Source organism: Alnus glutinosa, chromosome 6, assembly GCF_958979055.1.
Source record: "Alnus glutinosa chromosome 6, dhAlnGlut1.1, whole genome shotgun sequence".
Classification (NCBI taxonomy): Eukaryota; Viridiplantae; Streptophyta; class Magnoliopsida; order Fagales; family Betulaceae; genus Alnus; species Alnus glutinosa.
Genome location: NC_084891.1, coordinates 18675977 through 18698567, shown reverse-complemented (window position 1 = coordinate 18698567; position 22591 = coordinate 18675977). Strand labels below are relative to the sequence as shown.

Sequence of the window (22591 nt, the reverse complement as noted above, 5' to 3'; positions counted from 1 at the left end):
GATAGTAAGAAAATAGATATGGTCTTCTTTTAATTGATCTACGAATTTCGTCTCCCAATTTTGAATGAAATGTATTTTCTATCGCTTTTGGCCTCAATTGGATCAAGTCTATCGCCTGACTATGAGGAATTTAATAGTAGTAGGTTTAGATTAGACTCTATATTGTGTATTTTTGTGGACAATGACCCTCTCTATTTCAAATGCAATGAATAGTATCAATTTCATAGTCACAATTTAAAATTGGTGAATCACATGGTTTCACATTATTTAAATTTTTTAAAAGACATGCAATATTGACTTCAAATATATCGTTAGATACACCAACTTTAAATCACGACCTTCACGGATACTATTCCTTTCATTTAAAATTGAGATGATCCTATTCCATTTTAGCTAAGTGAGTTAGTGAGTTGGACTTTTTAGTTAGTTGGTTCGTAGAATTAAAGCGGCCTAATTCTTAGGAAGAGGCATTGAAGAAATTAGTAAAGATTTAGCCCTTGTTTGGTTCGCGGAATAGGCAATTAGAATGGAATGATTATTCCATGTTTATGAAGAGGAATAACTATTCCTCTCGTAGACAACCTTTTCTTAAAGAAAAAAAAAAAGAAAAAGAAAAAAGAACTCGTTAGATCTGTAACCCACCCACAAATTGAACGTCTTCTTCAATTTTTATTTTTTTTTTATTATTATTACGTTTTTACTTTTAAGATTTGATTTTTTTAGGAAAATAAGAAATTGTATTTTTTCTTTTTTGGTTCAATTCAAATTCTCGTATATGTGTTGCACCAAACTAAGGAATTGGAATGACTATTCCATTTCATCCTTATTCATTCTCAGTAATGACTATCATAATGACTATCAATTTTCCTAATGAAATACGCATTCCATATACCAGATAATGCCTTAACACCCGCAACTCAACTAGAGTAACCTTGCTATGGGAAAATTTGCCTTGTGTAAATATGCTGCGGAAAATTTTCCCAATCACTTGATTTTCGTCATCTAAAAATTGTTCATTTTCAGATAAGATCAAATTGATCTCAAAACTAGACACATACTATCAATCCTTTGAGGTAGCTTTCAAATGATCCTGTTTCGAATGCCTAAAGGAGGCAAACAGAAAAATACCAGATTCATCCCTCTACTATTTTTTTTAAAAAAAATAAAATAAAATAAAATTTATGACGAGGAATTTGTGTAGTCACCCTTGTTAGGTAAACCTTGAACCTGTGCAAAGCACTTCCTTCATACGAATGGGATAATACTCCTGCTTTACCGACAGGCTGGCCCAGAAAATTTATTTTTTCCCTCTACTTGAGCTAGAAAAACTAGAAAGAACTCAAAAGTAGTTAAAGATGATGGCTCTATATAGTGATGCGCTCGAAGTGGGGGAAGCTGCTAGTACTGAGCAATTTTAAGGGCTCTACACTACATGGTTTTATGAGTGTGGTGATGCCTCAAGCAAAATCTTCTTAGACTTACGGTTTGTTTGGGTTTGCGATTTCAAAACGTGCAATTTGAAAACACAATTTTTAAAAACGCAGTCAAGTGTTTGGTAAAATCGCAATTTAGCCTTTAAAATCGTGAGTTTTTAAAACGCACCTCTTTGCCTGCGATTTGAAAACGTAAATTTTTCTCGTTTTCAAATCGTAATTTTTTAAAAACGCACTCTTAAACAATACATTTTATACGATTTGGTTTAAAATCGCACCGCCAAACACACTCGTAGTCCCACAACAGTCACCCGCGCTGCAAACATGTCTAGGTTTCCATGTAATAACAGAAGGAAAATCCGTCATGCAGTGGAAAAGGGAAGCTTGACAATCCGTTTACCTGTCCCACGTTTCCATGTCATAATGAGAGGAAATCCAAGATGCAGCGAAAAAGGGAAGCCGGACAATCCACGCATAACTCTTCATGTTCCAAAGGATTTATTTTCCTGCAGAAGATAAAATGTAGACAATCAGTTTTCGCCTGCATATGCATGCAGAAGCCAAAATCAGAGAGACCAAAGGGGAATGTGAAGAAATTTCATTTGATCATATAACATAAGGAAAAACAAAAAAAATAAATAAATAAATGAAGTTTACATTAAACAGAAAAAAACTCCACTCTGTCAAAGAAAAAGAAAATTTAGCATCTCGTAATGGCTGCCAGTGGGTCATGATGAGATTCAATACGCTAAAGTAAATCTTGGTATGGGGCTCAAAACAACTATTCAGCTACACAAGAGGCAGTAAACCTTTTGTCAAATCATAATTAGGAAACTAGATGACAAAGTTGGCCCAAATCACAAGATGAGTGTTTAGGCAAGTAGTTGGCTAAACAATATGAGTTGAAACAATATACCAATAAAAGAGAGAAGTAAAAGAAGACACAAAGAAAAAAGAGTGTGAGAAGAGAACAGAGAATTAGGATTCTCCTCCTGCTAATGTATTTTTCAAAAAAGGCTCTTGTGAAAGAAAAAATATCAAAATCAAGTAAATATTCAAATCTTGTTGAGATTTACGTGCCATTCAGTTTATTTTCAATCTGATAGTGCCATATATATTGAGGTTTACAAAGAAAACAATAAGAATGATCAATCAAATAAAATCAATTGTGAAGCTTCAACTAAAGAACATGGATTATGGTATACCACGATGCTGGATGCCCATAAAACAAGCATATGTCCGAGGGTGATAACCACAAAAATTAAAGGAAACCTTCATACAATCAAATAAAAATAATAAAGTTTCAATCCTGCACTGACTAGTCATGTTCCATCTGATCCAAGGTGCATCAAAGATTACACTATCATATTTTAAAATTTTGACCATCCTCCTTGGCCCAAAAAATTAAATTGATAGGCCAGGCTGGTATTACTTATAATGATATATTTGTAGGTAGAATTAAAGTCAACACACATCAAAAGTCCCCACTTGGACCATCTGCTACATCATTTCGTTCTTAAAGTTCCCAGGCATTCTTAAACAAGCAAAGAATTGGAAACTGATGTGGTGAGATAAAAAATAATAATAAAAAATAAAAAATGAATGCACAATATGAAGTTGCAGCATCAGAAGTGAACAGTAACACTTTGTGAGGAAGAAGGCATGAAACCATACCAAAAACCGATCTAAAGTACATAAACAATATATTACTAAATTTATTCCCCCCCAAAAAAATTACAGAACAAGAAAATCACTATAGATCTCAGGCGTACCAAATAAAAAGCATTTCAGTCTTCCCAGGTCATTATGTCAATGCATTCAAATGAAAGCATTTAGATCTTCCTCACGTCCATTCAATTCAGCCTTCACAAGTTGAATATATCAATCTCAAACATTTTGCTCACAAGCAATTGCAGGTCCATGGAAATATAGCAAACAGTATCTGAAGCTCAGCTTTTCATATGACCTAAAGATGGTTCCCGTCACAAAGATTAAATTAATAAGGAGAAGAGAAAAACACAGGAAGGGTTTTGTATCCCAGCAAACCTATAAAGTACAAATAGAGCAGGTGACATACAAAATCTTAGCATGACACAGGTTCAGATATGCACTTTGGTTTAAGAATACATATAAAATTCATGCATGCAGTAGCAGTAAGAAAAGTAACTTGAACTTTTCTTTTGTGTTCCAGCTTAAAAACCTTCACAAGAATTCATGGTATTATATCTTAAACTCCCATAAAAATTTGATAATCTTCATAACATATGCTCCTCTACAGGTAGATTTCTAGCAATTTTAGCTCTGCTATTATTTCTTTTGACTTCTCCAACTAAACCTTGAAATCCTTAAATTCATTTTATGTGTCTGAACTACCCATCTTTACTTACTCAAAATGTACAGATAATCAAATGTTTTCATATCTAGCTCCTCGTACAGTTAACAATATTGTCACATCTAAAGTATATTAAATAACAATCCTCAAAGACATGAACAAAGTTTGATACCATAATTTGTACATTGGGACAAAATGGCAATAAGTCTCCATCGTATTCTGACCAACAATTAGGAGTCACAAGAATATAATTAACTTTTAAAAAGTAAATACAACATTGAAATAAGGGTCATTACCCAGTTCTAGTCCTACCTAAGTCGTGTCCCGGGAGGGATGACTTGGGCATGGGTGTAACCTTCAGTATTTAAGCATGAAGTGATCGCTCTCAAGAATGAAATCCATGCACTTTGCTTGGCACTTCAGGACTCCATCATTGCAGCAGACAAAGGCCCCTAACTATAGTATTGAAAATGACAGAAATATTGCATAATCTACATATGCAGGAGCAAGAACAAAAATCTTGATATATGAACAAGATTACTAAGCAAGAGTTGGTGAACATTGTTCTGACTAATAGCTCTAAGATGACTAGCATGAATGAGCCAGCTTCAACACCACCTAGACGCTTAATCATAGACAGATTTGCACGCACCTCAACATAAAAGGGTGAACCTGGTCTGTCTATTTGTACGCATTGGCTTAACTCACTCCCTAACGTCCCTAGACATTGCAAAGAAAAATTAATGATAACTGCCAGGTAAGGGCTGTACAGGGTAACAAGAAAGGTCTTCGATAAAAAAAAGTTTGAGAGTCCCGCTTAGTTAACAAGCAACGAGTTCCTTCTACCCACAACCTCAGAAGTTATATATTAAATGTTAAACACCCTTGGTCCATGTGACACTCAAGCCCATGGCACAGCAGAGCTTTTCATGTGGGAAAAAAATTAAACAAAATTTAGACAAAAATACAAGCTCATGAAGACTCGACACGTGCGAGAAATTAGCATCCTTTTTATGCTACACTCTTAACTAAATTGCAAACTTATCACATTTCATGTCAACATTTAGGTACCATAAACAAAAACGATAAGAACTATACCTCTTTGAAAAAGGAGTACGTTAAATGACCAAAGAAACTTCACGCACTGCCCAATTTAAAGTTCTCAAAATGTCTTTTATCCCATCAATCCTTGAATGAGAAAAATCGCCTATCGTAAATTTTTCAAAATTTCCATTCACTTCAATCAGACTATGGCCAGGTGCCTTCCTCAACTGACTACCCTTCAACATATACCTTGCCTCTGCAACATCACCCCACATCTCATCCGATGCATACAAGTTTGCCAGTAGAACATATGGTGAACTAGTCATGGGCTGAATCTTTAGAAGCTGTCGAGCCAACCGCTCCCCAATTACAACATCCCCATGCAGGCGACATGCTGAAAGCAAACTCCCTAAAACAACTGGATCATGCCCAAAAGGAAATTTTTTGATGTACTCTTCTGCCTCAGTTAATCTCCCAGCCCGTCCTAACATATCAATAAGACATGAGAAATGTTGTATATTAGGAGAAATACCATAAGTTTCTTCCATTAAATTAAAAAGAACTTTTCCCTTGTCCACAAGGCCTGCATGATTGCAAGCCATTAAAAGTCCAACGAATGTCACAGAATCTGGCTTTAACCCCATTGCCTTCATCTCCTCAAAAAGGTCTATGGCTCGTCCTCCAAGCCCATGATTCGCAAATCCAGTAATCATTGTGTTCCATGAAAAAGTATTGTGACAGAGCATTTTGTTAAATACATTATATGCATATTCAACCGAACCACATTTCGCATACATGTTCACAAGTGCATTATCAACTCCCACATCTTGATATAGCATTGATCTCGTTAGATTAGCATGAATCTGCTTGCCATGACGAATTGAAGCAAGACCAGCACAGGCAGCAAGTACACTGGCAAAAGTGAAGTCATCAGGCCTTACACCATAACCATTTGCCATTTCTTTGAAAACACCTAACCCTTTTTCGTGATCAACACAATGAGAACAGGCAGCTATAAAGGTGTTCCATGAAATGACATCTTTCTCTTTAATTAATCTGAAGACCTTCTCCGCTTCGTTTATCAAATTGAATCTCGAGTACATCGATATTATTACATTTCCAATAAAAGGCATATAGTCAAGTTCAAGCTTGATTGTTTGTGCATGCAATACTGTCCCTGTTAGCAGATCATCCGAATAAGTACAAATCTCCAAGGCTCCCACGAAAGAAAAACGATCTGGCACAAAACCCTGTTGGTGCATAAGTTTGAACACTTCAAACCCTTTTTCAAGTAGTTGATTTTCTACAAACCCAGCAATGAGAGCATTATATGAGACAGAATTTGGTTCTGATGTACTAGTGTAGACTGACAATGCATCACTACATCGACCACATTTCATATACATTGAGATAAGGGAGTTAGAAACATATGAGACATATGCATAGCCAGATTTCAGTGATTGAGCATGAATTTGCTGCCCGTCTAACAGTGCCACGAGGCTGGCACACGCACTGATAACACTGGCGAAAATGTATTCGTTGGGCACAAGCCGCATTTCAGAAAACAGGTCAAGTGCCATTGTATGCTGTCCGACCTGGTCACAGCCGGAAATCATAGCTGACCAGGACACAAGGTTTCTTTCAGACATTTCATCAAACACGCGGCGGGCAGAAGTAATGCTGCCACACTTGGCATACATATTGAGGGTGTGATTGGCGATGATTATATCTGATTGCAAGCCTGTTTTCAGGGCGGCAGCATGGAGGGAAAGACCGTGTAGGAACGCCTTGTTTTTTGAGCAGCGGTGCAACAGTGAACCAATGGCTTCTCTTATCATTTAGGGGAGATAAAGAATAGACGTCAAGTCAAGGACCTCCTCGTCTCTTAAACTCTCAGCTGCAATACCTGCAATTCTTAGACTGTTATAAATCAACGGCCAAGATTATGCCACGTCACAATCCGAGGAAATAAAAAGAAAATTCACATCTTTTCCTTTGCATATCCCCCGCTTCTCTCGTCCATGGCTGACAGCTCTGTCTTCTCTCTCCACCGTGACCCGGCCACGACAATGGAGAGACATGGTCGCCCGTCTCCATGGGCGGCTTTCCATCCTCCACGGCTCCACGACCCATTTAGAAGACCCATGGTTGTGGGTCTCCATGGTTATGAAGCCACACAATCATGAATTATGATGGTTTACAATTATTTGTCCGAACAAATTCACCCCAACAAAATTAGGCCGCCGTTTAAAGCCTCTAGTTGAGGAATACTAATAAAAAATATTTGAAGGCTTAATTATAGTAATAAGTAATTAAAAAGAAATTAATATTATTTAATTCTCCAACATTTCATTCTTGAAATAAATCTTAAAAAATTGATAGTATTAAATAAGATAATCAAATAATATTAAAGGCATTCTTAAATAAAATTTATTTTCCAACTTTAAATGTTCTATTCTTGAAAATAATATAAAGAATGAAAATAATAATAATATTTAATTATATTGTCGATAGAGATTTTTTGGGCCTTGTGATGAGCATTGAACAGTCAAAATTTCAATCAGAATTTAAAAAGACAACAATTTTACATTCTAAAAAGTGAGAAAATTAATTTTTAAATAAAAATATAATATATATATATATAAGAATCCTCCCTCCCCCTCTTGTCTGGACATGTCAAAAAAAAAAAATAATAAGAACGCCTTGTTCTAGGAGGATTTGTTTTCTTTTTCTTTTCTTTTTTTTTGAACCGAATAATATCTCCTTCTTCATTAATCAATCAGAAAAAAATAAATAAATAAAAATGATCCCAATTACAAATAGGATCTAGGGACAAGCAGATTCCCTAAGAACAATACTAGAGATATTCCTAAAAATATCATAAGGATTTGTTTTGTATTTATAATGAATCACATGCAACTCATCTTACATCAGTTCTTACACGTTACAAATACACTCATTAAGACTCTACATTTTAGCAATTCTCCATTACACGTTACATACTCTTCCACTAACTCTTTCAAAAAAAAAAAAACTCTTTCATTTAAAATGAGTTACATCTCACGTAACTCCTCATTATTACTGTAAATCTTATGACTTTTGCGGAGTCTTCTAACTCTTCTTATCCTCCAACAATTCTGTCCTAATACCTCCAACCATCGCACGCCAACCACCGACGAGCCATCACCGCCAAACGGAACCTTCCTTCTTTGCACATCCAAACGACACCGTTTTCGCAATTCTCTCTCTCTCTCAACAGTCATTGAAACTCACCTTTTGTTCAACTTCTCTCTCTCTCTCTCCATTTTCTCTGTTGAATCAATCCACATCACATGTAATGGATCTAATGGGATCCATATAATAGTTGGGCTTTGTTAATTGGTTAGTGAGCCCAGCTGGATGGATTATTTTAGTTAGTTGGTTAGGAGTTGGATGGGTCTAAATAAAGAAGACCCATTCCATGTATTGAGCATTGAGAAGATTAATCAAGTCTGTTTTGTTTCTTTTGTGATTGGAGACCGAGCATCTGGAATAGCTCAATCCTTTTCACTATCTTTCAATACACAATTTTCAATTTCACTACAATTCAATCTCATATCCATTCTATCCATTTACGTTCCAGTTCCGGCCAGTTTCAATTACTAGCTATAAACAAAAAAAATACAAATAAACTAACAAAACCCAACTATTACATGATAATACTACCAACTATTATATGGATCCTATTAGGCCCATTACATTATTACATGAATCCTACCAACTATTATATGGATCCTATTAGATTCATTACACCACCATTACATTATTATATGAATCCTACCAACTATTATATGGATCCTATTAGATTCATTACACCACAAAGGTAATCTTTTTTCTTTTTTCTTTTTCCTTTTGATTTCCTCTAGTATGTAAAGCATCAACCGGATAGTGTGAGACACATATCTGATTTTTTCTTCTTGTTTTATTTATTTATTTTTGGTTTATGGGTTGTTTGGTTGTTGAGAAAGTGTGGGAAAACGAAAAGAAATGAAATGCATTTTAACTTTTTATATACTTTTTTTATTTTTTGTAGAAGATAAAAAGCCCACTTGAATTCTATCATACAGTCGTGTTTGGGCAAGACAAATTTAATAGATCGATATCTAGAATTTTAGTTTCTTGCATGTTTGCTACCTTTCTAGGCAATAGAGATATTTTTTTTGGATTGTTTGGGTGCTTCTGTTAAAATACATTCAAAATATATTTTGAATATATTTTATTGATTTATATTTCCTAGTTTAGCTCGATTTGTGTTTCTTGGTATAAGTCGATTTGAGTTTACTTATATAGATCTACTTATTCAACTATAAATAGGGACCTATATATTGTAAACAATCAAGTTATTGAGCACAATGTAGCCCTTTGGGCTTTACCCTATGGGCGTAAGTCATAAACCGAAGCACGTAAATTCTTTGTCTCTTTTCTTTCTCTTACTTCCGCTATTATTCTATTTTAGATTTATACACAAATCTCAAAAGCTCCAAAAGGAGAGGAATTAGAAGACAACCTAGACATAAGTGATTGGGTTTGTGGTATTGTAGGAACTAGGGGTGTACAACCCATTGCGGTTGCAGTTATTCCCTCATAACCGCAACCGCCACTAATTTAGGCGGTTATTCCCTCATAACCGTAACCGCAATTAATTTAGGCGGTTATTCATTTCTAAATAACTTTAACTGCTAGACCGGTTAATGTTTAACCGCAACCAGCGGTTATGCAGTTATTAAATGGTAACCACTTTTCATAAATTGTTGATTTTCCTTTGTATAATAAGGCTTTTGTAGGGGAGGGCAAAAACCCGCCCACCCGCCCCAATTTCAGCGGTTTTAGAGGTTTAATGTTCGGGTACTGATTGGATTTTTTCCAAGTCATGCGGGACGGGGCAGGGCAGGTTGCAGGTTGGGGTTTTAAAAAACCCCCGGGACTCGCCCCGCCCTGCAAGGAAAGAAAAAAAAAAAAAAAAAAAAAAAAAAAAAAAAAAAAAAAAAAAAAAAAACCCTAACTTAACCATAACCAAAGCAAAGTGCCACATCATTTGATTCATTTTTTCCTCTTTTCTTATTTTCTACTTTCGAGGGTCTTCGCTTCATTCTCTAACAGTCTAACCCTAGCCCCACTCTTCCACTTCCACTAAGCCTCTAACCTCTTCAATCTTCATCCTGCGATCTTGGACGTGGCAAGATGCACTACTTCCCATCCGTGACTTGATGGCAGACGTAAAAAGGTGTTTTCCAGCAGGGAAGAGGGACTTCTTTTGGTGGTCTGGTTTTTTAGGTCTCTCTTCTTTCACTTCTTTTTTTTATTTTTTATTTTTATTTTTTATTTTTATGTTTTGTGCTGGATCCCTTGAGAGTAGTGTGAAAAAGAAGACAAGATCTGCACTTGTCACTCAAAAGATTTCCCTTGTTCTTCTTAACATTTTTAATTCTAGATCTATTTCACGCTCTCATTCTCTCCCTCTTTGTGCTTGATCTGTTTGGTTCTATAATTTATAAATCTTATTTGTTTCGACCTGTGCAATTTGGTGTTGATTTGTGTTTTGTTTTTAGTTTTGGTTGATTGGGTGTTGATTTGGTGTTGATTTGTGTTTTGTTTTTAGATCTGGTGCTTCTGCGTTGCTGATTTACAGGTGGGAACAAGACAAAACACTAGTCTACAAAGTCTAGGACAAAAACACCAGCCCCGCCCTGCTCAACTCACACCCACCTCCCCGCACGGTGTCACCCTTTACTAAGCAGTTTATGGGTTGAAAATCATCAACCCGCAATGCGGGGCGGAAAACCGCCTTGCCCCGTGCACACCCTTAGGATTCTGTAATGAAATTCTAAAAGAAAATTAAACTAAATTTTACTATCAGATTATGCTCAGCTATAGGGTGATACCAAGAGAAAATACAGAAATTTACTAAAACATATAACAAATAATATTTTGCATTGGATTCTTTAGGAAACTAACTAGAAGAATTCTAGTTTCCACTACAATCTTCTTTACATTGTTATAAGCATTTGTATCACAACCACACATGTTGGGTTGGGTGCCAAAAGTTCTACCCATAACAAAAGAAACAAAACAATATATTTTTTTTTTTTGGGACGAATTAAGACTTTATAGAACAAACACAATTCAGGATACAAAACTCTCCAATAGAAAACTAGAATCAAATCCCCGAAGAAGGGATAAAACTGCACTGACTACTAGGAAACAAACTTGAACAAAGCAAACCTACAGTAACTTATCAATTACAATATATTATGTAGGTTCCAATTTTGCACTAAATTTATATTGTGAGCAGCCTTCTTGACAGCACCTTTGGCCATGAATCTTGACCGGACCTCCCATTTAATTTAAGCCACCTTAGCCTCCTCTGTCCTAGGTGTATTTCTATGCCACAAGTCATTTCTTTGTCTCCATATATGATACACTGTTGTTGCTAAACAAAGCCTACACAGATTGACTTGTAAGCTCTTCCCTATAAGGACTCTAGCACTCCAGTGTACAGCGTTTGCCCACTCAATAACCGAGTCAGAAACCAAGCAATCAGCCATTAAACTTCTCCAAATCCTCCTGCTAAAACTGCACTGTAAGATCAAGTGTTTAACACTTTTTTGTCTCCCAAAACAAAGCCGGTAAAGAGTATCTCCACCAGAGCCCCAACTACACTTTTTATCTTTAGTTACAAGGGCATTTCTAAACACCAACCAAAGCATGAAAACATGACAAGGAATTACCATAGAAAACTAAATAGCTTTATACCAGGAAACAATAGAAAGTTTGCTCCTTAAAGTCTCTCAAGTCTCGCCACATGAATAACTTCCAGTTTTCAAAATCCATATAGGTAGGTCTATTTCCCCAATATCAATCTCATGAAGTTGACTTTGAACAGTAACAATACTATGCGAATGAACAAAGGGCCAAAACCATTCACCATTTCGAATAATAGAAGAGACACGAGCTCCAATATGACTTCCTGCATCATATACTGCTCTGAAACCGAACTTCTCAAGCAAGTATCCAACCGGGTGCCAAACATCATACCACAAGAAGATTCGGCTTCTATCCCCTACCTTAAACTGAATGAAATTGTTAGCTATCTCTCTTAGCTTAAGTAATTTATTCCAACTCCAAGAATAAGAGTGAGGAATGGAGATTTGCTAAAAACTCTTTCCTTTTAACCAATTAACTTCAATCCAAGCAATCCAAAGAAACCCCGCTTGAGCATATAAATTCCAAATGTGATTCAACATGGTTGCCTGATTCCAAACCTCTAATCTTTTAAGCCTCAATCCTTCTTTTTTAGGAACACAAATTTTGTCACAAATTTTGTTAAACTTCTACTCTAAAATCCGGATAAACTTCTTGGGAAGGATGAAGACCCTAGCCCAATAAACTTGAAGACCGAACAAAACAGAGGAAATAAGTTGTAACCTACCAGCAAAGGACAAATGCCTCACAAGCCAAGAATCAATACGAGCCAAAATCTTAGCTATAAGGACTTCACAATCAACAACAGTAAGCCTCTTAGTAATAAGAGGAACCCCCAAATACCGAACTGGAAGAGAGCCCTCTGCCATTTGCATCAACTCCACCATACCTTTCTTATCTTCTGCATTGACTCTAGCACAAAAGAAAGTGCTCTTAGTAGGGTTAGCCTTTAGACCCAAGAGGTCCTCAAATTTAGCAAGTGCAGCCTTAATGATTCGAAGGGAATCCATCTCAATAGCAAAAACAAATGAGTAAATCATCAGCAAAACACAAATGGTTAAGCAGCAAAGATTTACACTTAGGATGAAAACCAAATTAAGGATCAATCAAAGTAACCTCAGCCAAAATCCGACAAAGAACCTCCATAGCTATGACAAATAAGTATGGAGAAATAGGGTCTCCTTGCCTTAACCCTTTTCTATCTTGAAAAAACCCAACCAATGATCCATTGAGTGCAATAGAGTAACTAGGACAAGAAATACACTCTTTTATCCAAGCAACATATTTAGAAAGAGCAGCAAAACAAATAAGGCAATGAATAATAAAATCCAAACTCACATAATCATAGGCCTACATAATGTCTATTTTGAAAACAAAAACAACTTAACATTGTGGAGGGAGAATATTCTATCATACATATGGTAGGATCTACTTCTAGAAAGAGAGGCGGTGCTGGCTGTCAACAAATTACAATCTTAATTTGTTTTGAGCCATAGGTTTGGAAGTTATGTTTGAAAAGGAATTCTAAAATTTCTCAAACTCTGGATAGAGTCCGGACCCACTCATCTTCCGTCCGAACGCTGTGCCATCTGGACGTTTCTCTTGGCCATCTGGAGAGTCAAGTTGTAGCATTTTTTATTAGCTTTCCAACGACATCAATTCTATGTCAATCCAATACTTGAGCAAAAAGTTATGATAAAAATACTGAAACATATGCAGAATCTTCCTAGAAACCAGAAATTACCTTCTTGATGCTTGTGACACTAATACTTGTCATATTAAGGCCATTTCCATATTGGAGAAATAATCTTTGAATATTCTAAAGACTCTGAAAAATACGGCAACCCTGTATAAAGTAGCAACCTTACATGGTAGTGATTTTGTCAACAAAATGTAGCCAATAAAACTAACAGTGGTTTTTAGGGTTTTGATGGGTTAGTGTTTTTTAGAGGACGACTTTTTGTGATAAGTGGGAATTGATTCAATTTGGGAAATTAGGTTGGTGTTGTATGAAACCAATACAACAACTTGCAGAATATATTCATTTCTATTAACCAGAGATGATAAACAATTATTATCATTTTAAGTAACCATGAGCCAGTTGGGAACATATATGTGAATTACTCACATAAAAAACAACGAAACAACCCAACGAGCTCCATGAAAGCATAGCACTATATTTTTTAAAACTTAAAATTGCATGCAAGAAAAAGTATGAACACATACCGTAGGGTAAGTCGGATAGGTCTTGGTGTTGCACGGCCAAGGATGGGATTTTTTAGATGTGAAGATCTTATTCTCAATTCTGATTTGAGACCAAAAGTGTGGGCTCTCATACACACAAGACCCCTTTATATAGTCATGTGAATCCTAGTTGAAGTAGCATTAGGAAAACTTAGTCTCTCTCACACCAAATACACGACCACCTTGGAGTCTTTTCCTTATGCATTTAGGTCAAGCCCAAAAGGGTAATAATCAGCTTGAGAAGGTACCTAAAGGGAAAGTAAGACTAGCTCCAAAGGGCCTAAGACACTAGCTATCTCATGACTTGTTCTAAGTTACCATTAATTATATTTTATTTGTAAAAACCGAGTTTTCAATTAATTATCTGTAGTACATGACCATATGTTGTCCAATTGCCCAATACAATATGATCTAGGGTTCATGACCATATGTTGACCAATTGCCCATTATAATATGTTATGGGATACATGACCATATGTTGGTCAATTACCCAATGTAATCTGATTTGGGGGTACATGATCATATGCTAGCCAATTGTCCAATGTAATCTAATTTAGGATACATGACTATACGCTAGCCAATTTCTCAATGTAATTTGACTTGGGTACATGGCCATATGCTAGCCAATTTCCCATTAAGATATAGTTTGAGTTACATGACCTTGATTCAATCAATTGTCCACTGAAATATAACTTGGGGTATATGATCGTGCTTTGTTCAATTGCCCATTAATTGGTTTTTGTTTAGGGTTCATGACCATTGTTGACCAATTGCCCATTATAATATGTTATGGGATACATGACCATATGTTGGTCAATCACCCAATGTAATCTGATTTGGGAGTACATGATCATATGCTAGCCAATTGTCCAATATAATCTAATTTAGGATACATGACTATACGCTAGCCAATTTCTCAATATAATTTGACTTGGATACATGGCCATATGCTAGCCAATTTCCCATTAAGATATAGTTTGAGTTACATAAACTTGATTCAATCAATTGTCCATTGAAATATAACTTGGGGTATATGATCGTGCTTTGTTCAATTGCCCATTAATTGGTAATGTGAGTCATAGATCACCATCAATGATGTTTCGCAAGCTGACGTGCATGCTTCTAGTAGTAATATTAGCTACATTATGATCCTACGATAGTAACACCTGAGCTAGGTCGTTGGCTCTCATTGCGTCATTCACCGAGATTTCAATCATTTAGTGGCCTTGTAATCGTGCAGTAGGAATCCCTTAAATTCTTGTTAATACTGTTCAACGAGATTTTAATTTTTCTCGTTAATACTGCATTTATGGAATTTTAATATGGTCTCACAATTTTATATTTTTCCCCAAATCTATAAAGAGACAATATTTGTTTAAATAAAAAAAATTATTTCTAGCATTTACGGAAGTTTATCCATCATTATCATTTGGGGTAATTACCTTTCCCCCCCATGAACTACCAAAAAATGCGCGTTGCCCCCATGAACTACCAACTCGACCAAAATAGAGCATTCAACTACCAAAGATAACCATTTTCCCCCCTTCCGTCAGTCACACGCCGTTTTACCCTCATTTTCTTCCTCTTTTCCCCCTATGACCTACCACCATCTTCCTCTTTTCCCTCCATGAACTACCATCATCTTCCAACATGCCCCCATATAAAACGGCACATGACCCGTTGACCGTTTGTTTTAACCCCTTTGACTGACGGAAGGGGGGAAAATGATTGTCTTTGGTAGTTGAATGCTCTATTTTGGTCGAGTTGGTAGTTTATGGGGGCATTGCGCATTTTTTTGTAGTTCATGGGGGAAAAAGGTAATTACCCCTTATCATTTTATTTTCACTATATTAAAAATACACCTCGTTGTATCTAAACCCTATAAGTAAAAGATAAGAATGAGACAAAACTCCAACCTCCTAAATCACTATAATTGTACCACTCTTTCTCTCTCTTCCTTTGTTCTCTCCATTACTCAAATAAATAGGAATATGATGAAAACCTAGCCTACTTTTCTCTCCCTAGCCGAGTAGCCACCCAATTCTCTCTCTCTCTCTCTCTCTCTCTCTCTCTCTCTTCGGTACCTCTATCATACATTGTTTTCTCTTATTGTATTTCTTGTAACATTTTGTAATGCTTTTCATCTTTTGTGGAAGATATTCCTCGTAGTGATCATGTTTAAGTGCATATATATGGCTTATTTTATGTCTTGAAACCATGGCCACCTAAATCACGTATGTCTTAGGGAAAAAAAAAAAATACAACTTGTGACTTCTCACTTGTCATGCCTTTAAGGAATATGTATATATATATATATATATATCTCTTTTTTCTTGATTTTAACATGAACAACTAATATTCTTCTAAAAACATTTTTTTTACACGATGAATGTTAATACCCTATTTTATGAATATTATTCAAGAGTTTTGATGAAACCCAAAGCATACACACTCAAATATTATTTAACAATTTCCTAATAATAATAAAACACATATAATCATGATATAGCTAGAGATCGAAAAGCCGGGATATGTTGGATCCAATTTTATTTAGGATTTGCATTCTAGTCTAGGGCTGACATAGTTAAGTCGATTTAGGTGTGTGATATTTCATATCAGTCTTTTAGCAGCAGTATTGAGGTAAGGGGATCCTTAACTCCTCCTAAATATAATTTTATAGCATGATATCATTATAAAATCTCTTAATTTATTTATGAAAATTTCTTATGCTATGTTATCCTTATGTTTACATTAATAATTGTACTTACATGAAATAATTTTTGTAAGAGAATTTTAAATCCCTAGAATTATTTTATATCACTCAACTTGGTATGGTACAACCCTCGGCTTTTATCAAAGTTTTAAATTAAAGACAATCTTTTAGAACTAACTATTTTTGGAAAGTTTCCAATTATTCTATTGAAGGTAAGTTTTCAATTTTGAAAATTTTTTAATAAATAAAATTATAATATTATGAAAACCTTCTCACACGTAGTCCTAACAAGTTTTATGAGAAGTAAAGGAAAGATAAATGATTTATTATGTCAAGGACATGGTGTGGAAAAGGGTATTTTAGTCTTAGAGATATTCACATATGTATTAGTTCGGTACCGTTGCTCGAGATGGAAGCGTAACCGCTAAAGGACGTTGAGAATGCGGTAATACATCTATATGTCATACTAAGTGCACTTTGATTAATTAGCTGTCAGGCAGGTTTGCGGCCACAATCGCTACCATGGTCATAAGGACTGCACAACCCTAGTGCACATGACGTCATAGTGTACATGGGCCATAAAATGAAGAATTTTATTTATAAGCAAATATTTCTATGATTTAAGTGTCTGACAAATAATAGATTTATATCTTTTTGAGATTTAAAGAGTAAGAGTGTTAAATGTACAACTTTGGAAAAAAAATGAATTTTAACTCAACCGTTTTACGGTTGAAACGGTTGAGGATTTCCTTACTGAGTATTTCTCGCTCACCCTTTGTTTTTGTTTTCAAAATTTGAGCAATGGGACTTCGGCGACCGAAATGACAATCTAGGATAGCAATATGATTATTACATCGAATTCACCATAATAAGTGCATTAGCACAAAACTTATGTTTTCGTTGGGTTTTTATTTATGTTGTCGAACATAAATGTTAGGGGTAATTACATTTTCCCCCCATGAACTACCACCTTTTGCGCAAAGCTCCCACAAACTACCAACTCGACCAAAATAGAACATTCAACTACCAAAGTCAACCCTTTTCCCCCCTTCTGTCAATTAGAGAGGTTAAAACAAACGGTCAACAGGTCATGTGACCGTCATGTGCAGTTTTACATGGGGGCATGTTGGAAGATGGTGGTAGTTCATGGGGGGAAAAGAGGAAGAAAATGAGGATAAAACGGCATGTGACGGTCACGTGACCCGTTGACCGTTTGTTTTAACCCCTCAAACTAACGGAAGAGGGGAAAATAGTTGTTTTTGGTAGTTGAATGATCTATTTTGGTCGAGTTGGTAGTTTGTGGGGGCTTTGCGCAAAAGTTGGTAGTTCATGGGGGGAAAAGGTAATTATCCCTAAATGTTATTTAAGATAATTATTTCCGCAATTATTGAGGTTTTGAATTAAAATTATTTTCTTTTACTTTAATAATTCAACATGTTAGTTAAATTCTCTGGAAGATCTTATGATTCTTTGCGTTTCTGAATAAGTAAATTGATGAACTTAGCCCTAATGGTCTGGGGACGTTACAATAGTCATCCAACAACCATGCGGTCCTACAGCAGCAATCCCTTAATAGTAGCGCATATCGATCCAACATTGATGGCATCGATTGAAGAATAAATTTGATGGGCCCCTTTTGTTGACTCGTTAGGATGAGCTTAGAGCGTTCCTCGAACTAGACCCTCTTTTAGTTTAGTATTTAATGAGAACCGACGCTTTTTGGGTTACAAAAAAAGTAGCCCTCAAGAAACAATACTATCAAAAAAATAATAATAATGGAATTATGCCAGTTTACACGAGCTTGATTTGTTTAATAAATGAGTTTAAATTTTATTAGGAAAAAATATAAAAAAAACTCCCTGAACTAACAACCATTTTTTAAATAATCCCATTAAGTGATAAGTGTGTTAAAGTTATACATCAAACTATCAATGTGTGCCAACCAAAAAAGGATAAATGTAAATTTAGTCCATGTGGTTGGCCTAAATTACAAATCACTAAATGTGGAATGAAAAATAATTCAAAGATCTTCAGGGTAGGCCAAAATGACAATTTAGTCCTTACAGTCAAATTCCGTCAAAATATTTTATGGATTCCATTAGTGACAACGTCTGTAACAATAAAATGATAATACGTGTCTTTCTTACTAAAAAAAATAGAAATATATTAAAAAATAAATTTATAAAACTATTTTTTTAATAAAGAGTCATCATTTTATTGGTGCATATGTGGCACCTAATGGAATCCGTCAATTGTTTTAACGAAATTTAACTCTATAGACTAAATGGTTTTTTTGGCATACCCTAGGGACTTCTAAATTTATTTTGATACGACAGGGAGTGATTTGTAATTTGAAGCCAATTACAGGGACTGATTTTGCATTTATCCTTATTTTAAATATATATTTTTTATTAAGAGTGATACATGTCGTCATTTTATTGGTACTAACATGGACACTAACGAAATCCGTTAAGTGTTTTGACAAAATTTGATTGCAGTGACTAAATTGTAATTTCGGCCTACCCTGAGGACCTTTGAATTATTTTTTATAGCACACGGAACGATTTGTAATTTAGGCCAAATGCATGGACTAATTTTGTATTTATCCCAATTTTTTTTTTTTTTGAAATTAATCCACCCCCCCCCCCCCCCCCCCCCCTCTTTTTTTGTTCAAAAAAATAGTTTAGTTTAGTATATATATATAAGTCTTTTTGACACACCTTAATTGTTTGATGTGTCACTTTAGCTCATTAGTCACTTCATGGGACTATTTCAAAAACGATTGCTAGTTTAATGGACTTTTTATTTATATATATATATATATATATATATATATATATATATATTTCTATTTTTATTAATATTCAATCATGTTAGAATGATTTTTGATATGGTATGAACCACACGTTCTTCAATATTCTTCACGCTCCCACAATCACTGAAAACAACTAAACTTAAGAGACCCTTCCGGGGGCCTCTTATGCGGGCCAGTTTTGCAGTTTTTTATGAGATCCATTTTACTTAAAAATATTATATCTTCTTATTTTGACATCGGATTGAGACAAAATTGGTGACGTTGGAAAGTTTATTCAGAGGGATACAAGTTTGTATTTCATGAAAATTATGCAATTCCAATGTTTACTAGGAAATATTATCATTTTGTATTATTTGTACTGCAAAGTATATTTATTTCATTTTATTTTTATTTTTTAGTTTTTAGGGTTTCAAATTTAGGCTTTACATAAGCCTATTAAGATGGCTTTAGCCTCCAGCTTATGTATTTTCTATTAGTTTATCAATATAAAACACTCTATGAGTGATTTTTTTATCCTTTTTGCCTTGATTCCTTGATAGAATCTTGGTTTGAGAAGAGTCGTGATTCTACTGTTGTTTACTATTGCGAACCCACTACGCCATCTTGTATCAGTTGGTATCAGAACCCAGCAACTTTCATGCCATAGCGCGAAGAAAATGTGACGGAGGAAGCAGATATGCAAGTTTTGGTGTTGTGCATGAGCGCAAAGAAACAACACATGATGAACAACTAGCGGTTCGTTCGCAGCTAGTGGAGCAATTTGTTTCGCGATCTAGGCGACTGATGGAGCAAATAAGAGCCTTATCCGACTAACTTGACGCCATGGATGTTGCTAACGATCGTCATTGTCAACCAATTTGATGTTTTGTGGATGAGGATGACGTGGTTACCCTTAGTGAGGCGCGATCTCAACGAAGAAAGGTACGGTTTGACACACGGAGTCCGTGGTGGGCCACCTTAACTGTTATTCGCGAGCATCAAATTCATCTACCAAATCCATTTTATGTGGAGGAGGATTATGACTTTGTTGATGAAGAGTTCTAAGAAGACGAGTTCGTTGATGAGGAGTTCAAACATGGAGATGTCCATGATGATGTTGAACATGAAGATGTTGAAAATCCTTCACAAGGATTCGTGGATTGGGATTCAACACTAACCTATGATACCGATATCAATGATGAAGATCTTGTGGATGTTCTTTGTCATATGACCAAGAGAAAGAATTTGTAGTACATTGGGTCTTTCCACTAATCTATGATATTTATCTTGAGAAAGATGAAACGTTGGAAAAGGTAAATCACTTAGATAATATTGAAAATTTTGTTGATGAGAGTTCTATATATCATGTGCTTGATGAAAGCTCTAAAAGTGAAGTCTTTGATTTGGATGTTAACGAAGTTGATTTTCTTGGGGTAGAAAATATTTTATCAAATTCTTTTGATGTTAATGCTTTTACCGATTTTTATGAGCAGAAGAGTTTTATGTTTAAAACTGAAGAGATCGTTGATCTCTTTTTGGAGATATTAATGGCGCATGAACAAGAGAAGATGTGTGACAATTGTGTGAAGGTAGAGTTCTTTGAATCCAGTGCAAAAAGCTTTCAAGTTGATCATCGCAGTCTTGTGGTGATTAGTGAAGTATTTTTTCCTTCTGGGATGTTACATTGTTTTTGCTTTGGAAGAGAAAGGGATGGAATGGATTAATTGGGCATTCGAATGATATCGGGGCAAGAACCATTTGAATCGAGGATGAATTCTCTCAAACCCTGTGAGAGTGAGGCGAGCTAGTTTTACAAGTTTTTGGTGAGACTCATTATACTTTAAAAACTCATATCTTTCGATTTCGACATCAGATTGAGACAAACTTGGTGGAGTTGAAAATCTTATTTAGAGGAATACAATTTCATATTTCATGAAAAATTTGTAATTGCAACATTTACTAGGCAAAAGTGATCGTTTCGTATTATTTGTACTACAAAGTGTTTATTTCATTTCTTTATTTATTTCTTTATTTTTATTTTCTAGGGTTTCGAATTTTAGCTCTATATAAGCCTATTAAGATGGCTTAGCCTCCATCTTATTTATTTTCTATCAATTTATCAATATGAAACACTCTATGAGTGATTTTCTATCCATTTTACCTTAATTCCTTGATAGAATCTTTGTTTGAGAAGAGTTGTGATTCTATTGTTGTTTGCTATTGTGAACCTACTATGCCACCCTGTATTAGTCTCACTCTGATGCCTAAGTCAGTCTCTGAAAGAAAAGTATGCTCAATGCATAAAATAATCAGTATGTTGTTTATACTTGGGTTATGGGCCTATTTATAGACAAATAGGTGGAGTCAAACCTGAATTAGGTTTACTACTCCTACTTAAACTAAGAGTGCCTAGTGTTTGATTTGGTATGTGAGTCATATCCCCATTCAACTAGGAATTTGACTATTGACTAAATTCTTCAATGAGTCCTTATTGGACCCAGATTGAGACTACTACCCCAATTCAACTTGGAGTAGGATTATTCCTAACAGTTACCCCCAATTCCCTTATCCGAAACATGCTCAAACAATGAGAATTTTATATCTCGAAAAATTCGAGCCTTGGCTTGTTTTGAGGTTTGAATAATCTTTAGCTTCCTACCTTCGAATGTCTCAGGTCTGAAGTTACTGAGGGTGGTGCTCGTTAGTGAACTTTGTAATCTTCTTTCGTTAATGAATGAATGAGCTTTTTCCTGTAATATCTTCAGGAATGTGTGATACCTTTGTGATTTCTGCAATCAAACTTGTTAACGCGCAACATAATATATGTACCTCCCATAGCTTGGGTTAAACTTGAAAACTGAGGGTTTTCTCCTTATCTTGTTTTCTCTGCAAGGTTGTTTCCCTGTCTCCATGGTAAATCCCTTGTACTTGTAAATCTGTAACCTGAAAGTGAGGGATAAATTTGACCCCCCATGCCTTCTTGCTTTTACTTAGGGTTTTTTTTCTATCTCCAGAGATAACCCCATGCCTCCTGAAAACTTGCAAACCTGTAAGCCCGAAACCTAAAACAGGGGGTTACTTGAAAACCGAGGGTTGTCTTGTTGAGACTGGTATCCAAAACTTCAATTGTATTAATGTTGTTTTTCTTTAAATTGTATAATATTGATCATTGGATACACATACACACACACATACCTTATTGCTTTACATGTACATATATGTTTAAATATTTCATATGATATACATGTAAGATCCCTAAATTACATTATATTTGACTAAGGTTTGAGTAA

The 22591-nt window shown here is 35.3% G+C and overlaps 1 protein-coding gene across 4 annotated transcripts; it reads right to left on the bottom strand.

Annotated features, from left to right (window-relative positions):
* Window positions 1–1671: 1671 nt before the first annotated feature.
* LOC133870198 (pentatricopeptide repeat-containing protein At2g13600-like) lies at window positions 1672–7039 on the bottom strand. 4 transcript variants are annotated; one of them, XR_009900659.1, is made up of 4 exons: window positions 4864–7039; window positions 4078–4221; window positions 3206–3399; window positions 1672–1939 (listed from the first exon to the last, which is right to left on the bottom strand). XR_009900659.1 is itself a non-coding variant. In XM_062307269.1 (2 exons), exon 1 carries the CDS (start codon window positions 6645–6647, stop codon window positions 4884–4886), a length of 1764 nt encoding a protein of 587 aa, XP_062163253.1. In that variant the 5' UTR covers window positions 6648–7039; the 3' UTR covers window positions 1672–1939; window positions 4864–4883. The 4 variants fall into 4 exon arrangements, 1 of the variants encoding a protein (XP_062163253.1); XR_009900658.1 differs by lacking the exon at window positions 4078–4221; XR_009900660.1 differs by lacking the exon at window positions 1672–1939 and having other exon boundaries at window positions 3205–3399.
* Window positions 7040–22591: the final 15552 nt, after the last annotated feature.

Excerpts from the sequence above, each read along its gene's own strand:
- LOC133870198 (XM_062307269.1), bottom strand. The coding sequence starts at position 6,647 with ATGATAAGAGAAGCCATTGGTTCACTGTTGCACCGCTGCTCAAAAAAC.